Below are 27,875 nucleotides of genomic sequence, written 5' to 3' on the forward strand. Positions count from 1 at the left end.
GTGACATCCATACGCTGCATGAAGCAGGGGGTTTTGCCAGTTTTGTTTCCTGCTATATCCCAGAGCATAATGTAGTGTTCAGCTCATGGTAGAGCCTTAAATATTTGTTGAATGAATGAATTTAGAGAAAGGCTGTTGATAGGATGATGGTCTAGGAATGCCCTGAGTCCAGCCCAATTCTATGGGTAGGGCAGGCTATGCTCCATAAATGCTCACATCTGCCAAACACCTGAATAAATGCATAAACGGCCACTGGGCTTCAGGGGTGCCGACAGTATCCTCACCTGTCCGAAAGAGGTTCAGGACCCTACAGGATGGGCAACATGACACAGATGATGCTGGGGCCCCTGGAGCCCACCACGCCTGGTCCAGCCTGGCTCTGGGCAGGACTGTGTTGATTGTTTCAGCCTCTCTCCCTGTTTAAAGTCTTCTGTCTCCCATAGCTTGCTGGAGAAGAGCTACCCAACTTTGCCCAAATCCTGCAAAGCCTTCTATGTCTGTCCTAGGTCAGTCAGGATTCTCCAGAGAATGTGACCAATAGGGAATATGACCACATTATGTGCACACATACAAATAGTGGAGGGAGAGGGGGATGAGAGGAGTTATTTTAAGGAAGGTCAGGCAAGCAGACTTAAAGCAGGATTTATATGCTATAATCTTGAGGCAGAATTCCCTCCTTTCCAGAAAACCTCAGTTTTTCTTTCTTAAGGCCTTCAACTGATTTTGTGAGGCCCACCTCCACATTAGAAAAATAACCTCCTTTACTTACAAAGTACACTGATTATACATGTTGATTGTATCTACAAACTGTCTTTATAGCACCGTCTAGCTCGTGTTTGCCCAAACAACTAGGCACCACAGCCTGGCCAAATTAACACATGAAATTCACCCCTGTAGCCCCTGCCTGCCGCTTTGGTTCACCTTACAGCAAACTCTCCCTTGACCTCTGGTTCTACCTCCGCTGACCTTACCCCTGCTGGAATGCCCCCTGCTCTGTTTGGTGGGGGGGGGGGGGTCTTTGCACCTGCTGGTCCCTCTTCTCCCCCCACCATCTGGTGAATTCACACTGATGCTAAGATTGTGGCTCAAGCATTGCCTCCCTGACACCACCCCCATGCTCACTGGTGTTGTCCTTTGTGGGACTGTGATGACGGGGGCAGAACCCAGTCTCTTTCGCTCACTGCAGTATCCCGCATGCCGGCAGGCAGCAGTAGATGCTCAGGAAACGTCATCTGTGTGATGAAGACCCCAGAACTCCCAAGGCGTCACTGCAGTTGGCATTGTGGAGCTGAGTGGGAGCTGTGAGGGGCTGTTTTAAGTACAAAATATCCCTGGCGGTCTGGCATTGAGGCTCAGAAGATGCAGAATCAAAAGGTTTCCCTTCAGAAATGCAGATGTGGTTGTGTGGGAAAGCAGTCTTTGTAGGAAGCCCTTCATGAACACTCTGAACTCCAAAGCTGCCTGTAGCCTGCAGCCCGGGCCCCAGAGGGACCCTTTAGAAGACTGCACTCTTGCCCTGCCAGCCTTAGAACTACCATAGCATTTCCAGCGGGTCAACCTCTGCATTGATCTGCATTTAAATGCTCTGTTTCAGCCCCAGCACTAGCGAGAGCACACATCTGCCTCGCATGAAAATCCACATGGAGCTCTGTCAGATGGATGGTTCCCCATTTCTATTCTGAGCTTTGTGCTGCTCATACGGGCCCCTCAGAGAACTCTTGGACCTACGGAATGGTGGAGGTGAGGAGGGTGGCCACCTTCCAGGAACCCCACGAGTCCACGGGGGCGGGCCTTTGAGTGAGCATGGGCAACTCAGGAGTCAGGAAGCTGAGGCTCATATCCTAGCTCCACTAGCTAACAGCTGTGTGACTTTGGACAATTTACTTACCCTCTCTGAGTTTGTGTTGCCTCATCTGTAAAATGGGGTTGATAATTATTTCACCTTGAAATGATTATGATGATTAGATGAGAGTCTTTGTGGAAAGCCTCGGAGCAGTGCCTGGCTCCAATACCTTTGAATTGTTCAGTACATTTTGAACATAGATAGAAGATAGAAGTGTTAGTTGCTCAGTTGTGTCCAACTCTTTGCAACCCCATGGACTGTAGCCTGTCAGGCTCCTCTGTCCATGGAATTCACCAGGCTAGAATATGGGAGTGGGTAGCCATTTCCTTCTCCAGGGGATCCTCCTGATCCCGACCCTCTTAAGTCTCCTGTCTGTGTGTGTATGCAGGGATTGAATCCAGGTCTCCCGCATTGCAAGCAGATTCTTTATCATCTGATTACATATGTATATACTTCACCTCTCTGAGCTTGTATTTCATCTGTTTACACATGCAGATACATTCATACATACACGTACATACACACATCTGCCTCCCCATCTGACAATACATTTGGTTACTTGAAAGATAGATAATGATCCCCTGGCTGCCTATTCTCCAGAGTCTTCTTCCAGAGTAATATTTCTAAAATGAGAATCATATCATGTCACTTTCCTGTTTAAAAATTCCTCCTTGGCTCTCGCGTTTCTCCTGGGATAAACAGGCAGCCCTCCACACAGCCTACAAGCACGCACACGGCCCTCCACCGGTCTCCAGGACACACCGACCCTGAACCGTTCTGCCTGCTGCATCTCTTGGTCTCCTCAGTTTCCTGACTTTAAGATCTTTCCTCAATACAGTATACTAACGCATATATATGGAATTTAGAAAGATGGTAATGATAACCCTATGTGCAGGACAGAAAAAGAGACACAGATGTATAGAACAGACTTTTGGACTCTATGGGAGAAGGCGAGGGTGGGATGATATGACAGGACAGCATCAAAACATGTATATTATCAAGTGTGAAACAGATCGCCAGTCCAGGTTGGATGCATGAGACAAGTGCTCAGGTCTGGTGCACTGGGAAGACCCAGAGGGATGGGATGGGGAGGGAGGGAGTAGGGGGTTCAGGATGGGGACACATGTAAATCCATGGCTGATTCATGTCAATGTATAGCAAAAACAACTACAATATGTAGAGTAATTAGCCTCCAACTAATAAAAATAAAGGAAAAATAAATAAACCGTGGGAAAAAAAAAAAGATCTTTCCTCCTTGGGGGTCTTCATAAAACACTTTCTTCCCACTCCTTCCTGTCCTTTGTTTTTCTGGGAAACACTATTCCCCATACCTGAAATGCCTAATTTACTGGGGAGCTTTTGCATTGTTTCTCTCCCCGCTGCTAAGTTTCTGACATCAGAGATCTTATCTGTCATGGAAGCTGCTGTGTTCCCAGCTTCCATGTTGGGATCTGGCATGAGAAACTCCACGAACACGTGACTGAGCAAAGGGGGCTTGGTCAGGCCTCCCTCAGTCCCCCTTTCAGATGGCCATGCCTGCCTGCCAGCTGAGAAGCGTCTTCTCTGCAGTCATCTGCTGAGGTCTCCTCCTGGCCAGGGTCTATGCCAGGACTCCTGAGTGCCGCTGTGCCCACAGCCAGCCTGCTCTCCAAAGATGCTCCCTCCAGCTGGCTGTAGGCAATTTCTGCCCGTCTTGCTGGGCCAAATAAAGGCAAGGACGCAGTCAGAGCTGAGCAGCTGCTTTAGAAAGTGCTCGAATGAACCTGCCCAGGACAGGGGGTCACAGAAAGCAGCAGCCTCTTCTTGGGCAGCAGCTGGCTTTGCTAGCGCAGGTCCAGCTGTCAGGAGGGACCCAGCTGGAATCGCTGACAGGTCCCTACTGCCTCACAGCAGGAGTGCTGTGCCCGCCTTGTCCCTGCTTGAATGCAGGCGGCAGGTCTCCAGGAGACTGTAGCTATCTTCTGCAAATGCCCAATGAGCTGGGCCACTGGGCTGGGCACACAGGGACCTGTGCTTCTGCCAAACAGAGGGAGGAGTATAGTGGCTCAAGGATGGGCCTGTGGATCAGAGAGACCTGGACTTGTATGTTCTGCTGCTTCTTGGCAGCATCATTTTAAGAAATTATTCAGGGACTTCCCTAGTGGTCTAGTGGCTAAGATGCTGTGCTCCTAATACAGGAGGCCTGGGTTCCATCCCTGGTTGGGGACCTAGATCCCACATGCTGCCACTAAGAGTCCACATGTGGCAACGAAGTTCCTGCATCCTGCAACTAAGATTCAGCACAGCCAAATTAGAAAAAAAGAAAAAGCAAGAAATTATTCAGCCTTCTGTGCCTCAGTTATCTCATCTGCAAAATGGAAATAAGTCCTACATGCTGCCTTGTAGGACTATGGGGAGGATTAAATGAGATCACATGTGAAAAGACCTGGCACAGTGAAGCTCTATAAATGATAGCCCTGGTGAATTTTACACAGTCTGGGCATTTTCCCTTGCTTTCCTAGTGGTTTCAGTGGGCAAAACTTCCTGGCTTCCTCCCTGGCCCAAAGCACATCTGTCCAGGCCACTCATCCGTGCTCATCACTTACTGCCTCACTCGGCTCCTCCTCCTCCTTTTTTTTGATTTTGGCCACAACATGCAGCACATGGGATCTTAGTTCCCTGACGGGATTGAAACTGAGCCCCCTGCATTGGAAGGTGGATTCTTAGCCACTGGACCGCAGGCCACGGAAATCCCTTTTCTCCTGGTTTTGCAGGCACATCCATTACCCAATTAGGTTGGAGATGAGGAGAAAGTTTCATCTGAGCTACCTGCTATACCCCAGACCCGCATCCTCTAACCCCTCGGAGCTGACCAGTGCTGGGCTAGGTCCTTCAATCAGTGCATGCCTGTCATCACTTCCTGCTGCATTCACTCCCAAAGAGCTGTGTCTTAGCCCTGTGCCCTCAGGGTCAAGCCCCGACCCTCTTAAGTCTCCTGTCTGTGTGTGTATGCAGGTATGTGCTTCTGCACTGCTGTCCTGCTTCCCACGAGCCCTCAGATCCCATCTCCCTATAGAAATCCTTTCTTTCCACAGTTGAGAGGGGGGGGCGGGGTATGTCATCCCTCCCTTCCTCTCTCTGTGGGATGTCAGCGGTAGGACACCAAGAAAAAGATCAGGTCCTCCTACCAAAATCATTAACAACACTTCCTTGATACTGACCAGGAGTGGACCATGCATGAACTCCCTCTACCAGCACGAGATTCCCGTCCTCCTCTCTAGCCCTTAGGAAGATGTAGGCTTGCAAAGTTTGTTTCCAGAGCCAAGAAGGCCTGATGTCAGTAACATTCCCTTAAGTGGAAGCAAGCCACTTTTAGGTATAAGTTTTCTCAGAGTGGTAAGTCTGAGTCTAAAAAGTTTATGGATGGAGTAATGAAAATTTCTGAAGCCAGTGAGGCTCTACCTTTGCAGAGAGTATTTGTGTGAGTGACCTTGGCAGCTCAGATCTCCCCCGCTTGTTTCTGCTCTGCTTTTTTGTTTTCGGCAGCACCGTGTGGCTTGTAGGGCTTTAGTTCTCAAATCAGGGATTGAACCTGGGCCCTGGCAGTGAAAGCACCAGGTCCTAACCACTGGCCTGCCAGGAAACTTCCCTGCTCTACTTTTCATAAGGCTTCTCAGGCTTGCTTTTAAATCAGAAACTCGATGCAGACTTCTAATGGGTGGCTGGCTGTATTCTTTGCCTGATAGTATGTAACAAGCTGAGTGGTTCTCAAAGTGTAGTCCCTAGAGGCCTATGCGGATCCTGCTTCAGGGGTCTATGAGGCTAAAACAACTTTTGCGATACGATTAAAACCTTGTTTTCCTTTTATGCTGTGAGTAAATGTGTTGGCACCTCAGGATGAATTACGGTATTAGTGATCACTATTCTACACCTCCACACATTTGAAGGTTAAAAAACAAGCCAGTTTCCCTTAAAAACGCCCTTTTCGAAGCAGTAAAAAGTTTAATTGTATTAAACCTTGACTCTTGGGCACACGACTTTTCAGTGCTCTTTGTGGCCAGACGGGAAGTGTGCCTAAGACCCTTCTATGCTACACAGGAAGGACATTAAATTGTCTGGAGGAAAAGCACCTGGGCAACTGAGTTACAAGCAGAACTGTTGTTTTTTTCTTTCATAAAACACCATTTTAACTTAAAATAATGACTAGCAAACAGATGATTCAGAGTTGGGTATTTAGTAGACAATTTCTTGACAATAAAGAGTGAGCCTGGCACTTCAGGTAAAACAATTGAAAGACTTTGTGGAAGATAATAAAACCTGAGCTTCCACATGAAAATTAAAAATTTAGAAAACTTATAACTGCCACCCGGGACTTGACAGGGTCCCCTTAATTCAAGACTTTCCTGATGAGGTCAGTGGTAACCATTAAGGGCTATGATACATGCATTTTTTTATATTGTATAATGCTATGTGTCAACATTGAGAAAAATCTGCAAAACTGAGCAAAGCAATATTTTCCAAATGACCAGTGCATTGTAAGAACATGAATCGGGGGGAGAGTCATATTCAAAATGCAAGACAGATCAGTGGATTTTAAAGTAAGAGTGTAAAGAGCCCATTGAGATGGTTTGGAGTTTCACACCACAACTAGCCTTTAAGAAATAACCACTGTGTATTGGGAAAGCTGGACAGCCACGTGTAAACCAATAAGATCAGAACACACCCTCACACCATACACAAAAATAAACTCAAACTGGCTTAAAGGCTTAAATATAAGACAAGACACCATCAAACTCCTAAAGAGATCATAGGCAAAACATCCTCTGATATAAATTGTACCAATGTTTTCTCAGGTCAATCTCCCAAGGCAATAGAAATAAGAACAAAAAGAAACAAATGGGGTCTAATCAAATTTATAAACTTTTTCACAGCAAAGGAAACCATAAACAAAATGAAAAGACAACCTAAGGACTGGGAGAAAATAATGGGGAGAAGATATTTGCAAATGATGTGACTGACAAGGACTTAATTTCCAAAATATACAAACAGTTCCTATAATTCAATAGCCAAAACCCAAACAACCCAATCGAAATACGGACAGAAGACCTCAATAGACATTTCTCCAAAGAGGACACACAGATGGCCAAGAGACACATGGAAAGATGTCCATCATCTCTAATTATTAGAGAAATGCAAATCAACACTACAATGAATTACCACCTCACGCGAGTCAGAATGGCCATCAGTAAAAAGCCTATAAATAATGAAAGCTAGAGAGGGTGTGGAGAAAAGGGAACACTCCTACACTGTTGTGGGAATGTAAATTGGTGCAGCCACTGTGAAAAACAGTATGGAGTTGCCTCAGAAAACTAAAAATAGAATTACCAGCAATCCCACTCCTGCGCATATACCCAGACAAAACTATAATTCAAAAAGATACATGCACCTATGTTCATAGCAGCACTATTTACAATAGCCAAGGCACGGAAACAGCCTAAATGTCCACTGACAGATGAATGGATAAAGACGATGCGCCACATACATACAATGAATTACTACTCAGTCATGCAAAGGAATGGAATAACGCCACCCGCAGAAGCATGGATGAACCTAGAGGTTCCCACACTAAGTGAAGTTAAGTCAAGAGAGAAAGACAAATACCATGTGATATCACTCATACATGGAATCTAAAATATTACACGAAAGAACACATCTATGAAACAGAAACAGACTCACAGACACAGAGAACAGATGTGTGGGTGCCAAGGCGGGCGGTGGGGAAGAGAAGGAATGTGAGGATGGGATTAGAAAATGCAAACTAGTATATATGGACTGGATAAGCAACAAGGTCCTACTATGTAGCATGGGAAACTATATTCAATACCTTGTGATAAACCATAATGGAAAAGAATATGAAAAAGAATATATATATATATATATAAAACTGAATCACTTTGATGTATAGTAGAAATTAACACAACATTGTAAATCAACTATACTTCAATGAAATTCAAAAAAAGGAAATGACTACTATGCTGTTTTGGTATATTATCAGAGAAGAATGTTCACAGTTATTTGAAAAAGCTACCAAAATTCTTTTTCCAACTACATATCTGTGTGAAGTCAGATTTTCTTCTCATAGTTCACCCAGAACATATCACAACAGAGTGAATGCTGAAGCAGATATAATAGTCCAGTTTCTTCTATGACATTTATAAAACATAATGTCATTCTTCACAATGAAATTTCTTTTAGCTTGTTTTCAGAAATGTATGATTTTTATAGAAACATGTGATGGTATATTGTTGCCATTTTTAAATGAAATTAAAATAAATATTTTAAAATATAATTTAAACTACAACTACTCAGCTGTAGTCTCCAATATGGTGCATATCAATAGATAAAACCCACACAGACACAAGTTCTTAGAGTCCTGGAGGTTTCTGAAAAATGGAAAGGGGTCTTGGTGGTGATAAAGAATCTGCCTGCCAATGCAGGAGATGAGGATTTGATCCCTGGGTTGGGAAGATCCCCTGGAGGAGGAAAAGGCAACCCACTCCAGGTTTCTTGCTTGGGAAATCCCATGGACAGAGGAGCCTGGCGGGCTATAGTCTGTGGGGTCACAAAAAAGTCAGACGTGACTTAGGGATGAAATAATAACCATAGCAACAACAAAAGCGGTCTTAAGACCCCCAAAGTTTAAGAATTTCTGGAATAATGGACAAGAACAGAGGATTTGGAGTCAGGCTAAACTGCTTTTTAATCCTAACTAGGCTGTTTACTAGACTTGGAAAGTGGTTTTTACTTCTCTGAAAGTTCCTCATCACTCAAATGGGACAAGTGGCACAGTGTCCCCTATTTCTTTTAATTAAAGTATAGTTGATGTACAATACTGTATTAGTTTCAGGTATACAACATAGTGATTCAACATTTTAGCTTCAGTTCAGTTCAGTCGCTCAGTCGTGTCCGACTCTTTGCGACCCCATGGACTGCAGCACGCCAGGCCTCCCTGTCCAGCACCAGCTCCTGGAGTTTGCTCAGACTCATGTCCGTTGAGTCGGTGATGCCACAGCTTACACTTCATTACAGCGATTGTGAACTCTTGGCAACACCCCTGTGCGGCCCAGTGCGTGCTGGTAACTCACTTTGCACGCGGTGGTCCGCACCGCTTAAGCCCCTTCCCCTGCTTTCCCTCCCCAGTGGTGACCACTAGTTTCTTCTCTGCATGTGTGAGTCTGTTTCTGTTTTCTTATACGCATATACATTCATTTGTTTTGATTTTTAGATTCTACATACAAGTGAGCTCATGCACTATTTGTTTTTCTCTGACATTTCACTAAGCATAATACCCTTCATGTCCATTCACAGTGTTGCCAACGGCCTATTTCAGTGACAACCTGGGGGACTGAATGAACAGGTGCAGGTGGAGCAGAGAGGTCTCTGCTTAGCCTGACTCACCCAAGAAGAGAGAACAGAGGAGACCCACAGAGAGAAGGGCCATGGGGTACCCACAAAGGGCTGCTCAGAGGAAGAATCGCTTCCCATTTGGATGGCCCTGCCTTGCTCTCTCCTGCTGGTTGCAGATCTGTGACCTGTGACCTTTGGAGAAACACTGTATAACTTGTTTTTTTCTCCTTCTCAGTGAATTAAGTTTAATTTCGTTTTGTAAGTTGGCAGCTCTGCCCAGTATAACTGAAGATGCCGAGGGAGCTGAAAAGCCAACCTTGGAAACACTGACTCTGGACTCAGCCAATGTCCCCGACAAGAGCCCTCCAAGCCCCGGTGTTCTGGGCCTGCCAGCTTTGCCTCTCTCTGGAGGCTGCTCCCCTGCCTTCCCTCCCCTCACCTCCCCAGATACTCTCTTTCCCCTCCAGGAGACGGCTGGGGACAGAGGTGAGGGCTGCCCTCGTTGGCAAGTTTTGGAACCCACGTCTGGCAGAGAGCAGTGCCATCATTTCCAAAGCAGGAAATCAGGTCTCCTCCCAAAGCTCTGAAGTTTATAATTATAAGCAACTATCTTTGTTATTTCAATCTCTGTTTCATGAGCTTTTGGGTAAAAACATTTGAGGGCCTGTTTTCATGGCATTTTCTTCCCTTTGACATGTCCTACTTGGCACTTACTTAGCTCAGGGAGGAGGCGTATACCTGGGTCACTTTCTGCAGCCCCCACCCCGCACGCAGCCCAGCCAAGAAAGCACGGGGCTCTCTCTGTTGCTTGTGTGAATCTCCAAGGCTGCTTCCCAGCTGGCTCAGTGTAAAGAGCCGGCTGGCTGGTGCAGGAGATGCAAGAGATGCAGATTTGATCCCTGGGTTGGGAAGATCCCCTGGGGTAGAAAATGGCAACCCACTCCAGTACTCTGGCATGGGAAATCCTGTGGACAGAGGAGCCTGGCGGGCTACAGTCAAAGAGTCGGACACAACTGAGCGACTGAACACGCGCACGCACACATCTCTTGCCCAAACCCAGGACTGACACAGGCTTTTTGTGACTATCCCAGCCTTCCTCCCATTGGGTTGGCAGTACAGGGACAGTGTCACTGAGTCTCAGGACATGCCGAGAGCCACAACACACACAGGAACCGCTCAGCTACTCTACAGCAGGGCACACTCAGGCTCCACCCCACGAGGCGCTGGCAGAACCCAGCAGAGAAACATCCCCCCAAGGGCATGTGCTAAGCTCAACCTCAGGAGCGGGTGTGCCTGGGGCCCCGGGCAGGGAGGGCCAGCCTGACCTGCGGGTGGTGTGGTGGCCCCGGTGGGCCCGCTGGGCTTCCGCCAGCCCCTCTCCCAGCTCTGCCTACCTGCCACGACGGCCTCAGCTCGGGCAGCCCCCTTCTCTCTACCGGCTCCTTGCCCTTTAGATTCCAGCTCCATCCCCTCCCCAACCCCACCCCCAGAGCAGCTTTCTCTGGTCTTCACATCCAAGGCAAATCTCCCTACTTTTGGATGTCATAGCAAATCTTGTTCCTCTTCTTTGTAGCACTTTTCACGGTTGTCACGTCACATGTGTGTCTGAGACGACTGAGCAAATGTCAACCTTCCCCATGAAACCAGGACCCACGCGGGCAGGGGTCACACCTGTCTCGCATCACCTCCTTGGTGTGAGCAGAGTATCTGACACATGGGGTACCCTGCGAACACGCGTGGAGGGAATGATGAAGGGATGGGAGACGGCACGAGGCTGCTGTGTCCATCCCAGCAGGGGATGCCCGGCCGGGCCTGCACGGTGACGTGGCCATGCCTGCGAGGCCTTCCCACCTGTGAGACTCTCGCAGCTTCCCGGGGGGCAGACATAAGGCTTTTCCCACAATAGTAAAACCCTTCATGAGGGGAACAGCCTCTCTTTCATTTAACTGGGAGCTTCTGATGAAGGAGCAACCCCCAGAGACTTAGTGTCAGTGGGGTGTAGAATAAGAAGGCTCCTGGGTGGAGACTGAGCGGAACTCAGAACTAAGATCTCTGTAAAATGGGTGGTTTTAAGTTAAAATAGAACCATATTCAAAGATGTGCTTGCTAAGCCATAGCACCTGCTGGGCTGTGTTTTGACCATTATGTGCTATTTCTGGGGTCAGACTGAGGGATTGTGGGGGAATCTACAGTTGGGAGAGTTGGACCAAAAGGAAGAATGAGCAGTGAAGAACTGATGCTTTCAAACTGTTGTGCCAGAGAAGCTCGTGAGAGTCCCTTGGATAACAAGGGGATCAAACCAGTCAATCCCAAAGGAAATCAACCTTAAATATTCACTGAAAGGACCGATGCTGAAGCTAAAGCTCCAATACTTTGGCCACCTGAGGTGAAGAGTTGACTCATTGGAAAAGACCCTGATGCTAGGAAAGATAGAAGGCAGGAGGAGAAGGGGATGATAGAGGATGAGATGGTTGGAAGCCACCACCGATTCAACAGACATGAACTTGGGCAAACTCTGAGAGATGGAGGCCTGGCGTGCTGCAGTCTCTGGGGTTGAGAAGAGTCAGACACGACTTAGTGACTGAACAACAGCTACAGAATGCAGAGCAGGAGGCCCGGGGGTGACAGAGAACACGAGAATAGCCCTCCCGCTTGTATTCTAGAGGGTCGTCACCGCCAGGCAGAGGTTTGGGCGGGAGAGCTTCCTGGCCATGTACAGGATGCTGCCTGACCCCGGCCAAGGCTCCCGCTTTGCGGGGACACCTTCAGGGAGGGCATCTGCTGGCCGTCGTGCTGCAGGGGTGAAGTGTGAAAAATGTGGTGGTGGCATGGTACTCACAGCTCTGTCACGTCCTTGGGGATGCCTTTGGGAAGGGCACGCAGCCCCCGGTTGCTGCAGCGCACGACCGTCTCCACACAGGTGCACTGCTCGGGGCAGCGTGGGCCCAGCTGGCAGCTGCTCTCGTCGTTGCCTGCGGAGAGCCGGCAGTGAGCGATGCAGGAGAGGGTGAGCTCGGCCTGCTCCCTGACCCAGCTGCTACAGTGAGGGGGAGCCCTCAGCTTCGAGCCAGAACTGGGGGTAAGGAGCTTGCTGGTCCCCTCTGGGGTTGAAGGGAAAGGAGAGGCGCCTGGGTTGGGAAATAGGGCTGTCTGTCTTCCCCCACGTTTATCACAAAACAAAGATGCTAAAAACTTTATTAATCAGATACTAGAAAGGAAATCAGTCACTGTTAACCAGCTCAGGAGTAAGCCAAACGGGGACTTCCCTGGCAGGCCTGTGGTTAAGACTCTGTGCTTCTACCACAGGGGTGCGGGTCTGACCCCTGCTAGGGTGACCAAAGGAGTAAGCCAAGCTGACCGAAGGGGTGGTCCTGGTGGGGCAGGCCTGTCCATTCCCCCCACCCCTCCTGTTCTCCACATCTTCCACTACACAATCCCTCTGGGGTGGTGACTGTGTCCCCAGCCCCCATTATACCTGAACCTCAGTTAATTTACAAACCAGGTCGTCCATCTCTAGGTACCTAAAATTGACCCAATAAAAACCGTGCTGGCCTGAACTTATGCAAAGAAACATGTGTCTCTGTAATCCTAACGCTCAAAGCCTTGGATCTTCAGGTGTGGTACTGCCTAGCTCAGGACAGGAATTTCCCAGAAGCTCATCTTGAAGTCTGTTTCTCATGAGCACCGGCTCTGAGCCTCATGATGATGCAGGCAGGAAAACTGCAGGCCAGGGCTCCCATGTACAGTTGTGTAGGTGGCGTACTGCTCAAGGGTGCCCCATCATCTAAGGGGTACCAAACTCACTGTGGATACAGCAGACTAGGATATCTGGTTCAAGAGTGTCTTCAGACATGGCCACAAAGTATCTTGCTTTAACAAAAGCAGTATCTTACAACAGATTTCTAACTGATGGGAGTCTTAAGGTCTTTAGAAAGAGGCAACAGTTTTTAATTTGCATGATGGAGCTGTGTCGGCCAGGAAGCAGGCCTGTAGAGGCCTTCGGAGCTCCTGCTGCCCGCCGCGGGCAGAGGAGACTCAGATTTCAGGGGTCCTGACCTGCGGTTACCCTTGCTCGCACCTCCCTTCTCTCCTTGCTTCCTTACCGAGCCCGGCCCTGCCCCCAGCCTCCTCACCGTCACAGGTGAAGTCCTGGATGGCCACGTCCTGGATGGGAATCTCTTTGAGGAAGAAGGGCTTCTGGCACCGGGGGTTCCCGCTGACTATCCGTCTCTTCCTCAGCCACTTCCCGAGCCAGGCCAGGTGGCAGTTGCAGTTGAAGGGGTTGGACAGCAGGTTTCTGGGAGGAGAAAAGGCCTCCTCTGAGTGCTCAGTGTCTCTCCTGGTCCCAGGAGGGTTGGTCCTGGGACCCAGGTCTGCAAGCCTAGAACCTGGCTCTTCAGGAAGGCCTGCTTCCAGTGCAGGGGAATCAGGAAAGAAGACGAAAGTCTGGAAAAGGAAGCCAGACTCTTCTAAATCCCAGGGGCGGTCTTTGCAAGGATCTCACGCTAGACCTCTGCCGACAGACAGGACTCCGTCTCCCGCGACGCCTTCCCTTGTTTAATGGGCTTTACCTGTATGGACCAACTCAATTTCTCACACTCAAGAGCCTTCAGTTGAAGCTGCTCCTCCAGTCTGGAATGTTCTCTACCACGTGCCTGGCTGGTCCCTCAGCTTAAACGACCCCTCCCCAAAGAAGCCCTGGGCTTCCCAGCTGGTGGGAGTGATAAAGAATCCGTCTACCATGCAGGAGACGTGGGTTTGATCCCTGGGTTTGGAGGATCCCCTGGAGGAGAGCATGGCAACCCACTCTAGCATTCTTGCCTGGGAAATCCCATGGACAGAGGCGCCCGGTGGGCTGCCGTCCATGGGGTAGCAGAGTCAGACACGACGGAAGCGACTGAGGACACGAAGAAGCCCCTCATCTCAAGGGAAGTGGGAAGTTCTGCCCTGTTCTGTTCTCACTTCAGTCGCCTGCATTTCCTCCACAGCACACGTCAGAGCCGATAATGCCTCCCTCCTCGGACTCGCTGAGAGGAGGGACCAGGCCTGTCCGTCCTGCTCTGTGCCTCCAGGAACCAGCAGGACATCAGCATGGGCACTTGACACATATCTGTCAGACGCGATGATGGACGGACAAGGGTTGGAATGGGGCTGAGTGCTTTATAAACCCATTCTCTTATTCAGACTTGTCATAGCAACCCTAGGAAGGACGTGACATGATTCTCACTTCACAAATGAGGGACACGGAACGTAGGGAGGTTGAAGAACAGGGCCCGAGAGCCCCCGAGGGGCTGCGGTTTGACATGGCAGTTGAGGGTTTGGGAGTCGGTCCTTCCTGGGGTTGACTCTGGCTCTGAGAGTCAGCAACTGTGAGAAGGCGGGTAAGCTCCTCCTCCTGACGGAGTCGGTTCCCTCCTTGCTCTGTGACCCTAGCCCTCTGGGTGTCTTTTGTGGTTATGGATTCCCAGGGTGGAGGCGTTCAGGAGAGGTGAGAAGTGGGCTGAAATAAACCGACCCACCCACCCTGCTAGTTCCTTACCCATTGTCCTCCATGTTGATGTCACTCATTCATTCAACTCATTCACTTGTTCAACAATTATAGAAAGGGTATTACTGAGTGTCAGGCTCAGATGTACGCAGTGAGGATAGAGCAGTGAGCCAAACCGTCATATATCCCTGTTCTTCTTCCTTCTGGAACTTATATTCCAGCTGGTGGGAGGCAGATAGTTTCTGATTAAGAATACTGGAGTGGGGAGCCATTACCTTTTCCAAGGGATCTTCCTGACCCAGGGATTGAACCGTGTCTCCTGCACTGCAGGTAGATTCATTACCATCGGAGCCAGCCGGGAAGCCCAACCACAGAAAGTGTAGTGTGTTAGGGAACGGTCAGTGCTATGGAAAACAACTAGAAAAGCAGGGCTGGAGGAACCGGGGGGTGGGGAGGGGTGACGGCAGAGGGGGGGAACGGGGCCAGGGCCCAGGCAACTGACACCTGAGCCAGCGGCAGGGAGGAGGGGAGAGGGCAGGGAGAAGGGCTTCGCAGGCAGGGGGAGCAGCAGTGCCAAGTTCTCAGGTGGGAGTGGGCCTGGGGCCTGGGAAGAACAACGAGAGGGCCGATGGGACTGAGGGACTTGATGGAGAGGGCCTTTAGCACATTCTGGAATTTGGCTTTTATTCCCAGCGAGGTCAGTGTCTGGGATCGTGAACATGGGCAGCTACAGGAGATGCAGGAATAGCTTTCTCTTCTGTCTACCAAAGGGTCTTTGGAGAAAAGAAGAGAGGGAAAAAAGAGCGAGCAACTCTAAGGGTAACAGAGCCACACGGAAATATGATGGACAGCCATAAAAGCTGACACACGCTGAACACTTTCCCTATCTCAGGGCCCTGCTGTGCATTTTGCAAATATTAACAGACTCAGTCCTCAAAACAGTCCCATGAGCATTATGAGAAGTGACAACAGAAGCACAGAGAGGTGAAGCAACTTTTCCAAGGTCACATGGCTGACATGAGGTAGAGCTAGGATTTGGAGCCAGAAAATTTGGCTCGAGAGTCCGAAGTTTTCACCATTATTCTAGACAGCCTCCCTTAGCAATGCAGTGAATTTTGTGGGCAGGAACACTCATCCAGAAAGCTAGATTCCAACTTGTTCTGATACACATTTAAGCAGTCAGTGACATCACTTAAAAAATCTCTGTCAGATCATGTCACTGGCCTGCTTAAAACCTTTGCTGGATTCCTAACATGCTCTGGTTAGAAACCAAATGGCCCACGGCTATCCTGCAGCCTGGCCCCGGCCTCCCCTCCAGCCTTGCCCGCTCTGTATATGACCATGTCAGGCATTGCCCAGGCCTGCATCTCTGCTCTGCTTTAACCCAGGGCCTTTGCACATGCTCTTCCCAATGAAGGACATGCACTTTCCACTTCCTTGAACAAGCTAATTCGCACTTACCTTCCAGAACATAGCTCCAGAGTTCCTTGACAAGGCCCATGTTAGGTTTTCATATCACTGTGGGCCTTTGATCTGTGGCAGCTCACTATGCTCTGAGCGCCAGGAAGCAGGGCCCACATCTGTGCCTCCTTAACATTTAATGGTGCCTGGCACATGGAGGGAGCCTGACACATGTTTAAGATGACAGATGGAGAGATGACTTTGGGTCAAAGACAGTCAGGCGCTGAGAGGGGAGAGGGGTGCAGGAGAGGTACCCAGAGTGAGTGTGCGGTGGGTCCAGGGAGACTTACATGGTGGATAGGGAGACAAGTGTGGTGAAGGCTCCGGGGGTGATGGTGGTGATCCGATTGTCGTAGAGAGAGAGCAGCCTCACTGAGCTCAGGCCAGCAAAGGTGTCATTGCTCACACAGCTGATCAGGTTACTTCTTAGCATCCTGCAGGGAGAGGGGTGTGGGGAACAAGCACAGGTGTCGTCTTTCCCTCCCACCCTCTCCGTGTGTGTGTGTGTGTGTGTGTGTGTGTGTGTGTGTCTGTGAGTGTGTGTGTCTGTGTGTGTATGTGTGTCTGTGAGTGTGTATGAGTGTGTCTGTGAGTGTGTGTGTGTCTGTGAGTGTGTTTGTGTGAGTGTGTGTGTGTGTGTGTGTGTGTTGGGGGTGCATGCTAAGTTCTTTTCCATTCAGGGCTGGGAAATGCCTAACATCTCTCTGGCGAAAGGAAGGAAAGGATTCCACCGCACCGCCCCAGCCAGCGCCCGGCCCCACCGGCTCCCGCCAGCCCTCACTGGTCCGGCCCCGGCCTCTCCAGCCCCCTCCCTCCGGCCTCGGCCCAGGTCCCAGGGACTCACAAGGTCTTGAGGCCACTGAGGCCGCGGAACACGCGCCCATGCACCGTTTCCAGCTGGTTCCCCGTCAGCATCAGCTCCTGCACGCTGGCCGCACCGTCAAATGCGCCCTCCCTCACCTCCTTGATCCTGTTGTTACTCAAATTTCTGGAGGGAGGGACAGAACAGGTCAGGACTCAGGGCGGGAACAGCCAGCTCTGCAGCCACGTGGTGACTCTGGGGTGCCCCCAGGACTGAGCTGCCTGGGGGAGGCTCCATCTTGAGCTTCCTGACCTTCGGTCTTCAGCACCCGTGCCGCAGGAAGCAGGGAGCCCAGACCCACATGGGGTGGGTGGGGAGGTTACCTTCGTGAAATAGACTGTGTAGTGTTTGAAGTCTTTCAGTACAATTCTCTTTTCTGTGCCCCGGGGGACTGGCAGATTTAAAATGGTTCTCAAACTTATTTTCTCTCTTTAAAAGATACTCTCACTAAGTAGTGATGCTCAAGAGGAGAGCAGGCAAAAAATATCAAACATGCCTACTCTCTGTGGGGGTGAGGCATTTGTAGAACCTTCCGCTCTTCATCATGTGAGAGTCCCGATACAAACGGACGCTTTCTACTTATTACCTCTTGTGCGCTTATTATGTACTAGGCACCATGTGAGGGGTTTGGCCAACAGAATCACATCAAATCCTCAAAATAATGGCCATCAGGTGAATATTATTTTTATCATTGTCTTATTTTCTGGATGAGGTGACTGAGATTCAGAGAGGTTAGGTAACTTGCCCACAGTCACACAGCTGAGAGCAGCGGGATTGAAGTTCAGGCATTTAAGCATGTATAAAAGCCTCCAGCGAACTGCTTTTCCTAACTGGATATTCTTTTGGCGATGTGGATGCCCACCCCTTCTATCAGGGCTCTGCAGGATTCAGGGTTTGGGACACCGTGTTTTCCTAAGCGGACTCTGTCCTACTAAACCACTTCCGATTCCGCTCTGGAGCTCAGACAGCAGGCTCTTCCCTGCTACGGCCAACACCACGAGGCAGGGTGTATGCGAGAGCTGAGTGGCAGGCAGGTGCTATCGAGCTGTAGGCGCCGTGAGGGGAAGGGGTTCTCCTAGGCCACTCAAATGCTCAGGCCTGAACGGCAGCCCTGGCTGGCTGGCTGGAATGGAAAGGGGTGGGTTTACAGGAGCTGAATGAAGAATCCAGCCTCCTCAGCAAACAGCCTGGGGGACCTTATTCTATGACCGGGAGACTCGTAGGTGGACACGGGGTTGCTGACTGGCCGAGTGCCTTGAGCTTGTTAGAACCGAGGGCTGGTGAGAGAGACAGCTGGCCCACTGCCTTGCTGGACACACCGAGGCCCGGGGCAGGGAGGACACCGCTCCTGGGCCCCAAGCACCAAAGGGTGGACAGCACTCCACGGGCCCCTGGTTCTAGTGCTTCTCCCAAGGGTCCTCCTCGCGGAACCTGGGGCTGACCCATGGCCCCCCACCCCGTAGGGATGTGTGAGTGCAAGCCAAGTCACTCTGTGTGTCCAGCTCTCTGCGACACTATGGACCACGGCCCGCCAGGCTCCTCTGCCCACGGTATTCTCCAGACAAGAATACTGAAGTGGGTAGCCATGCCTCCTCCAGGGAATCCTCCCGACCCAGGGATTGAACTCCCATCTCTTTTGTCTCCTGCATTGGCAGGCGGGCTCTTTACCACTGGCACCACCCGGGAAGCCCCATGGGGACGGTTCAGGGCAACTGAAATTCAACTGGGCACCCCGCGGCTCAGTGCAGGCTGCTTGCCCCCTTCACACGCAGGCACTGGGTCTGCTGGGGTGGCCGTGCCCACAGCCGTGTACAGGCATCAAGGAAACAGTTCCCACGGTCGCAGCGTCTGCTTCCTCCGTGCTCCCAGTCAAGGCCTTTCTCACTTCCCCTCTTCCACCCTGCTGAGAAAACAGGTTCCAATGCTCCTCTAACCGCTCCTCCAACCGCTCCTCCAAGATCTGAGCGAGCTGGGAGATTCTCAGACTAGATTTTTGCTCCCTGCCTGACTCTTCTGAAACTCAGCTGGTTTCCTTATAAATCCTGGTAGTTTGGTCCATGAGAACCCAGAAGTGAAAGTCACACACAGGGGAGACTTCAAATTACCCCCAAATTTGACATGGGAGGAGAGAAAGGCTCTCCCAGCAGCTATAACTCATCCAAATGCTGGAGCTTCTCCTCCAGCTCCAGAGAGTTCAGTTTCTTGGGGAACTCAAGTAGACAGGGCGGGCAGTGAAGATGAGTTTCGGCAGCTAGCAAGCGGGAGGTTCCCACTTCCTGATATTTGTTTCTTTAAATGAGCAGAATTAACATCACGCTGCTGTAAGGTTTGCTAATTGGATTTCCTCAGGCTGGGAGAATGGAAAACATAAGGAGGGAAAAAAAGGGGGACAGAATTTTCCAAAAGACTTGGATGCTGCCCTCTCTCCGTCCAGGCAGCTTCGGCTGAGGGACAGAGACAGAGCGACTCAGGGCAAGTGCCGCAGTCAGCCAGCACCTTGGGGCTTTGTGAGAGCTCCGTCTTCCCTGGTGGCCCATACAGGAAAGAGTCTGCCCCCAAGGTGGGAGACCGGGATCGATCCCTGGGTCAGGAAGGTCCCCTGGAGAAGGAAATGGCTACCCACTACAACATTCTTGCCTGGGAAATGCCATGGACAGAGGAGCCTGTTGGGTTACAGTCCATGGGGTCATAGAGTCGGACACGACTGAGCAATTAACACACACAGACACCATCTTATTCTCAGAGGAGTATCTTCCTGAAGACACCCCTGATCCCAGGAAACCTGCAAATGCAAAACTCGGGCCACGGCGGGAGCCTCTCACCATTTCATCTCTGCAGACCACCTGAAGGATGACTGCTTCATCATGGCTTTGACCGCACCGAGGATGGGGGTCTCACACCTGAAAGGACCCAGCCCCAGAAATCCCTGCCCCAGGCCAGGGTGGGTTCAGGACACAGTGAGTGCTCGGCTGCACTGCCTCTCCAAGCTGCTGGGTGTACTTTTAAACCCTGTTCTCATTCTTCCCAAGAGACACTGAGGCCATTCTAGGCTGGGGGATTCACTCTGGAAAGCCCCTGTCTGGGAAGGAAAGCTCGGGCTTCTTCTAGGACCCTATCTCTTCAGCTTTGTAGGACATCCCATAAACCATGGCAACATGCAGTGTGTTAGTCACTCAGCCGTTTCTGACTCTTTGGACTGTAGCCCACCAGTCTCCTCTGTCTGTGGAATTCTCCAGGCAAGAATACTGGAGTGGGTTGCCATTCCCTTTTCCAGAAAGCATCTGTAATCCTATGTAAAGTCCCGTCCTGCATGGAGAAGCAGTGGGGAGAGAGCTACGTGGATTTTTGTGGAAGCTGAGTATGCCGGGTCATGGTTGAGCAGTACATTGGCACAGTGTGGGTTGGTGAGGTCCTGTCCACCTCCTGAGGGACCTCTCCCTTCCCCTGAGGTGGAAATTCTACTTCAAGCTGGGGTTACAAGCTCAAATGTCCCAGGGTCCAGGCAGGTAAAAGTCAGAAACAAGGCCCGTGGGGACAGCAGTGATCAAGAAAGTGTGTCCCAGCTAAGGGGGCAGCCGCTCCTCAACTCAGCTCAACTAGAGCCATTTGGGAACATGGGCTGTTGTGCCAGATCTTCTGGTTTCCCAAAGGATGCTAGGAAGCCACATTTATTTTTCTGTGGAAACTCCTGATTTTTAAAAGAGGGTGTGCGTGTATGCTATGTCGCTTCAGTTGTGTCCAACTCTTTGCGACCCTATGGACAGTAGCCTCCCAGGCGCCTCTGTGCATGTGATTCTCCAGGCAAGAATGCTGGAGTGGGTAGCCACGCCCTCCTCCAGTGGATTTTCCCAATCCAGGGATTGAACCCACGTCTCCAGCATCTCTTGCACTGTCAGGCATGATCTTTACCACTAGCACCACCTAGGAAGCCTAGCAATTAGTTCTTTGTGTGTGTGTGTGTGTGTGTGTCTCTTTTTCTGTTTTGCATATAGGGTTATCATTACCATCTTTCTAAAGCAATTAGTTCTTATTAAAAACACAGTCCCCACCACCAAGTCCACCCATGGGTAACTGATTTTGGCTAGAGGGGTGCTAGGTTTCAGTCTCTGCTTGAGATGTCCTCTCAGTGTAAGAACTGACCTGAAATTCACCTGAGAGAAGTCATGACCCCGCTCTGAAGGCGCGGTCACCTAAAAAGCTTCTCCGAGCTCCCACAGTCCTGATAACCCTTGTGGGGAACAGCTCACAGCTTTTCTGTGCGTCCTGTAGCACAAGCGATCTGTATGCAATCTCATTTTCCCCACCAGACAGGAAAGGACACAGAGGCTAGGAGAGTGTGGAGAGGCACAGCAGAGGCCAGAGTCCTGGCCCGGTGTCGGCCCCCCTCTGCCCTCCTGCCGTCAGGATGCCGCCGTCCAGACCACAGCCTGAGCGCACTGGTCCCACAGACCCCGGGGAGGCCACGCAGACTCGGTCACAGTCACAGCTGGCTGCAGCCACTCTGAGGGGCAGAACTCCAGCACCTCATCGGGGTGTGGGGTGGTGATGGGTCCCAGCAGATGAGGTCTGTTTACTTAAAAACAGCTGACATCAGGACTTGCCTAGAGATTCAGTGGCTAAGACTCCACACTCTCAGTGCAGGGGGCCTGGGTTTGATTCCTCATCAGGGAACTAGATCCTATATGCTGCAACTAGGAGTTCTCAGGCTTGAACTAAAGACCCTACATGCCTCAACTAAAAGGTCCCATGTACTAAGATCCAAAGAAAATAAAACACCCATCACATAAGTTTTGTTCAGGCAAGACTTCTAATGCTATTGGTTGTGAGTGCAATAAATAAATAAATAAAATAAAATAAGGGTGACCATCAAGTTATTTTAAATAAGCGGTTGCAGCTGGTCGTCTTTGGGACCAGATCTGCCCTACTGGGACACTTGCTTGGTGGGCTGGCACTAACACATACGTGGGTTTAGGCACACACGCACTCACAGCATTTACTGCCTTGAGACGCTGCTTGCAATCCCAGCTGACCCACACTGTCACCACTCTTGGCTCCCGGCTTGACTTTTAAACTTGGACAAGTTTCTTTCTGTGTTTCAGCTTCCTCATTTGGGAAATGAAGCAATGTCAAAGCTGTTGTGTTTTTCCTAGTGAGGGGTAAATGCATGAATATCAGTACAGTTCGGCACAGAGTACAGTGATTAGTAACTGTGATTGGCCATTATTATCATTGTTGCCTTGCACCCACCGCCTTTTCACATGGGGTCGTAAGTATTTGAGTTTGCAACTCCTGTTTTAAATGTATAACCATCTACTCTAGGTCACTCAACCCAGATGTCCTCTTTCTGTCTTCCAGCACTTTCTCACCATAGTCCCACGGTCAGAGGACATGTCTTTCCCCTTATCTTTTACACTTCTTTTTTCAAAATTCGTTTTAATTAGAGGATAGTTGCTTTACGACATTATGTTCATTTCCGCTGTGCAGCAAAGTGAGTCAGGCCTACAGACACACATGTCCCCTCTTGTTTGAATTTCCTTCCCCATCAGGTCACCACAGAATACTCAGAAGAGTTCCTTGTGCTGTAGAGTAGGTTCTCATTAGTTACCTATTTTATACACAGTAGCCTTACACTTCTGATCTTCATCATAACTTTCAAGGAAAGTGGATTTATTTCTACTATGCAAATAAATACATTAAAGTCCAGAAAGACTAAGGGCATTCCTGGAGTGACACAGCAGGGGAGGGGCAGAGTTGAACTCAGAACAAATGCAGATCTGCCTGCTCTTCCCCTACACCTGGATTTCTGGCTGCTCTCAGGAAGGGAATATTTGGCAGCCCCGATCCTCCTCCCAGCATGGTAAACGCCAGGATGAGCTGCGTGCCACCTGTCTCCTCTGGTGAGAGTTCAGCTCACATGAAGCCACAGTCCCCGCTCCTCCCTTTGCTGTGTGGACACTGAGGCTGTGCCGTCTTAGCTGTGGCACGTGAACTCTTTGTTGCAGCATGTGGGATCTAGTTCCCCGAGCAGGGACTGAACCTGGGTCCCCAGCATTGGGAGCACGCAGTCTTAGCCACAAGACGAGCAGGAAGTTTGGGGTTGAATTTGAAAGGACATGTCCTGGCAAGTGATGGGTGATGTCTGTGCTGGGTTCCTGAAGCTAGAGGTGGGCTTGACCACCCGGACGGCCGCGGTCCTCCCCAGGACCCGCATGAGCCCTCCCTCCTCTGCCCCTTCAGTTCCTGCCTCTCCACTGCTCCCAGTCAGAGGGCGGTCCTGAAACCAGGCCACATGGCAACTGCAGGCAGGGAGGGAGGGACAAGGCCTGACTAGCTTTGATGGGGTTCAGATGCTGCACAGGGCAGGGTAAGTCTCTTTCCTTCTTAAGAGCCTGAAGGGGACCGATGTGATGGGTGGAAAGCAACATAAAATAAGGGTTACAATTAATTCTCATTACTCATCATGCTTCATTTCTACAAAGTGACTAGGCAAGATGAATTAGTGAGTGCTGAACCATCGCTTCTAGGGGAAATTGAGGGGTAGGTCCCTGTGAGCCCCTGGTCACAATGTTTTTGTTACCCGATCAATACATAACCTTGTTTGATACATGTTTCTGTTTAAAGACATCTTGTTGGATATATATTGTTGATTTGTTTACATTGTACTCACAACCAGTAGTACTATAAGTCTTGCCTGAACAAAGCTGATGTAACAAGTATTTTCCCTGTAAAGCACACAGCCCTTCTGGACTATGCTTTAGGTCCATTTTAAACAGTGAAATCACCTACAAAAGCACAAATATGCAAAAAAATGTGGCACTAAATACACTGTGGATTGGACACTTGTTTATAGTCTGGGAGCTGAAACAAGAACTCAGAGCGTGGCCTTTTTCTGTTTCAGCTGAGGGCATGCATGTAGGGTGACTCAAATTTTTTGCTGCTCTGTGTTTAGGAATGACCATGAAAACATATGAGTATGGATTTTGAGATTACAAATAAATGTTAGCAAACACAGGGTCTGTGAATAATGAGACTACGACCGTATTTCCTCTGTTCCAGAGGCAGACCCAAACTCAGGCTGGGAGGTGTGGAGGACGTGGTGCAGGTGGGAGCAGGGTCGAGGAGAAGGGAAGGAGATGGTGAAGGGGGCCCTGGCCGTGCTGGCACGTCTACGGGGGCACCTGGGGAAGGGAAGGTGGGGAGCGCGTCCAGCTGTGTACCAGTGTGATCACGGACGAAGGAGGTGAGGCAGCTGGTGTTTCTGCTCCAATGGGTCAGACCCACATGGAGGCCCTTAGAGTCTATCTAAAACCAGACCTTCCAACTGTCATCTCATAAAAATTACTATAGCCCATGGGGTTGCAAAGAGTCAGACATGACAGCGACTAACACATGCACCCTAGGTCCCCTTATCTCACTGCTGGTCCTCAGTAGAGTCCCTTGCATCACCCCTTGGGGGTAGATGATGAGTGCAGAGTAGGGGGCAGGGGTGAGCAGAGGGGAGAGGGGCTGAGGCTCAGGGGTTGTGCAGAACGCATGCTCTGGCTCTGCATGGCCCTGTCTCAGCGTTCTGCTTCCTGGGACGTGACGGGGGGAGACTGAGATGGGCCAGAGCAGAGGGACACGAAGGCACTGCTGCCCTGATGCTCTGCTCCAGTCTACCAAGGTCCTGAGGTTGGCTTACATTTTCCGCAGGTTGGGCAACTTCTTGAAGATGCCAGTGGCCTCAAGAACAGATATCTCATTGTCGTTCAGTCGCCTGCATGGGAAGCAAGCAGATGAGGGGGTGGGTGAGCTCTGGAAGGGACACCTCTCCCACCAGCCCCCCATCCTCCCAGGCCTTCAGCTGAGCTGATGCCCAGACCTCGCTCAGCCCAGGTCCAGAGCAGTGCAGAAACCGTCTGTGTGACTCCTGAGCACGGGGCGCCCAGCAGTGAGGAGGTGTGTACGAAGGGCGGAAAGGGAGGCCAGGCTCCTCTGCCTGGAGGAGCCCCCACGATAAGGGCCTATTCAACCTGATGAACACTCAGCACTTGAACAATCAAGGGCCAGAGGTTTGCCTTCATTTTGTAGGGGTACCAATGACCACTTGAACTTCTTGGGAGGTCTCCCCAGATTCTTCCAACTCTGCAAGCTACTCAGCGCTTTCCTGACCACGTCCCTCTGCTAAGGGCAGCTCAGGGACTCTATGCTCAATGTCCATACAAACCCAGGGAGAGCAGGAGACAAAGAAAGGCCCTACTGTGATTTGTAAAGTCAAAGAGAATAATAACAACAACAACCATTTACACAGGGCTTACTCCACGCTCAGATGTAAGATGGAGCCTGTGCTCGCCTCCTCTTACCTCATCTTCCTCAGCCCTGTGGGAGGGAGGTATCATCACCTCCATTTTACAGCTCAGGATCTGACGCTCAGATCTAAGAAGCAACTTGCCCAGTCTCAGGAGAACTAGAAAAGGCAGGAGTCAGGCCCAGTATGTCAGCCCCCGCCTGCTGCACCCTCATCACCCCACGCTGGAATTTTGAGCTCGCTCACTTCTGGGTAAATGCCTCTTTATCAGCAGAGGTAGCCGGAGGCTCAGATATATCTGATGGTTCTCGCTGTTTTCTCACTTCAGGTCATATCCATCTTTCTGGTTATGTTGTAAGCTTCCTAAGGGCCAGGAAGGGTGGTCTGCCTTATTCACGTAGAAACGGGTGGACCTGGCAGTGCCTGGCTCCCAGTGAGTGTTCTGATAATCTTTGTAGAATGAATGAACTGTCTTTATTTGCAAGTAAACAGTGAGTGGAGGCATGAGGGTCTGCACTCGGCTGGAAAGTAGCAGACAGCAAGGAGCACCCGGGTAACTGAGCTGTGGGGCGGGGGGTTGCCTCTGGAAGACCACCCCTGCCCTGGCTGGCTCAGGGGGATGGGCGTGGGGGTGTGCAGGGGTCCCCGCCCCTGTAGCACTCACAGGTCGGTGACGTATTCGGGGAGGTGGCTGGGGACGCGGGCCAGCTTCTGGTTGGAGCAGTCCACGATGGTGCCCTCACAGCGGCACCTGTCCGGGCACACGAGGTCCATGAAGCACTCGCTGCTGAACCTGCTGCGGTAATCTTCCGAGCCTGGGGAGCCAAAGAGGGGGTGTCAGCATCGGCAGCCAGGGCCGGGGCAGGGCTGTGGGCAGTGGGGACGGGGCGGGCATGGAGTGGGGGCACGGCCCAGAGCCAGAGGCAGCACTGCCCGCAGGTTGCGGCCGCCCTGCTGTGCCTCCCGCCCCTCAGCCTCCAGGCTGCTTGCTTCCCTTTGGTCTTTGTCATTCAACACTTTCAGGTCTAACAGCACAAGCTGTATGAGTTCTTAAGCTTCTGTGGGTCACAGGGACCTTTTTCCACGTCGGGGATTTGGTGTAAAATTTAGGCGTGTCTCAGTCTGTGATGCCCACCATCTATGGGCCCTCTAAATACATTTTGAAGACATTTTGAAGGGGTTTTGATGGAAGCTATACTGGGGTGGGAATGAGGTCAGGGAAGGGGGTGACAGACTCAGCTGTCTTCAGGGACAAAGCAGGGACAGAAACGATAAAGGGGCCCAGCACACGGCAATCAAACCACTGACACGTGATTTTATTATTGGGAAGTAATCATGAGAGTTGGGGTACTGGGGAATTGATGCCTGCTGCCCTAATGCCTGGGAATTTGGCTCAGGGTTGCCTGAGAATTCTTTAAAAAAATATTGGTAGTGAATTCATACTTAAAACACTGTGAAGACAAGCACAACTCTTGCGAGGGTTAGATATACCTGCTGCCTTTGAAAGGAAGCTCTGTTTAACTACAGTGAAAAGCCACTTCCAATGAGCTAAAAGTAGCTGGAGCTAAGATTAATGTTTGGAATTGAATTTTTCTTGAGGTTGCACAGTGATGGTAACAGGGCCAGTGATGCACTGTCTTGAGAGATGCCCTCAGGAGCTGCTTTAATGATCAGAAATGATCCCCTGGCACCCGGGGAAACCTCTGTAAGACCAGAAATCTTGCCTGAGCTAAAAGGGAAGCTCTGATTCTTCTATCAGACATGAGCCAGCTGATTGGGGTTGAGTCTCTTTTATTTTCACTTTCAACGTGTCATCCACACAATGACAGGCACAAGAGCCTGGCTCACGTTTGTACAATGCATAAACGGGTGTCGGCACAGAAACTCCCGTGCTTAGGTCCACAGTGCTTCAGGGAATGTGAATATCACCTGTTTGCCTGGCTAGCTGAGGTGGGCCTTGCCCATCTTTTGTATGTTAGAAGCAGAATGGGGCACCTGCAGTACAGAGATTTGGGCAGTAGAGGGCGTAGGTTTGCCCAGACTTCACTACTTAAACCTCAATCTCTCTGCCTGTAAAATGGGAATTACATAGCTGTCCCTATCTCACAGGGCTTGTCATGAAGATTCAAGGAAGATCAAGATTGTGGAGAGCTTCTGGGAAAGGGCCAGAAGGGTCAAGAGTTCTACAGATGTCTGTGATTCCGTTTTGTTTCTTTTTTCCCCTAGGACGTAGTGGAATATGTGACACGCCAGAGGCCATTAGCATCAGCATAGCGAGTGGTAATAGCTGACATGTATGGAGCATGAATCACGAGCCAGGCACTATTCTTGGCACTTCAAACAGATGACTCCATTAAATCCTTCCCACACTCTGGGACTATTACGACTCCATGTTACAGATGAGGACACCGAGGCCTGCAGGTCATTCAGGACGTGGCAGAGAAACAGACCCAGGCAGACTGCCGCCAGGGTCCATGTGACTAATACCATGCTTACTGCAGATCTGCTTTTGGACAAAACCTTAACCTCAGTCCTGCGAATGATAATA

At 50.4% G+C, this 27,875-nt stretch overlaps 1 protein-coding gene across 2 annotated transcripts in view; it reads right to left on the reverse strand.

Moving 5' to 3' along the window:
* SLIT3 (slit guidance ligand 3) overlaps positions 1-27,875 on the reverse strand; it is a 722,104-nt gene that overhangs the window by 82,102 nt on the left and 612,127 nt on the right. For both annotated transcript variants that reach the window (XM_061129412.1, XM_061129413.1), the window contains 6 exons: positions 25,992-26,142; positions 24,722-24,796; positions 17,023-17,166; positions 16,469-16,612; positions 13,363-13,526; positions 12,069-12,201 (listed from right to left, as the gene is read on the reverse strand). In XM_061129412.1, coding sequence (XP_060985395.1) covers positions 12,069-12,201; positions 13,363-13,526; positions 16,469-16,612; positions 17,023-17,166; positions 24,722-24,796; positions 25,992-26,142 — 811 coding nt within the window. The remainder of the gene's footprint in view (positions 1-12,068; positions 12,202-13,362; positions 13,527-16,468; positions 16,613-17,022; positions 17,167-24,721; positions 24,797-25,991; positions 26,143-27,875) is intronic.

The sequence above is a fragment of the Dama dama genome, chromosome 25 (assembly GCF_033118175.1).
Source record: "Dama dama isolate Ldn47 chromosome 25, ASM3311817v1, whole genome shotgun sequence".
NCBI classification, from domain to species: Eukaryota; Metazoa; Chordata; class Mammalia; order Artiodactyla; family Cervidae; genus Dama; species Dama dama.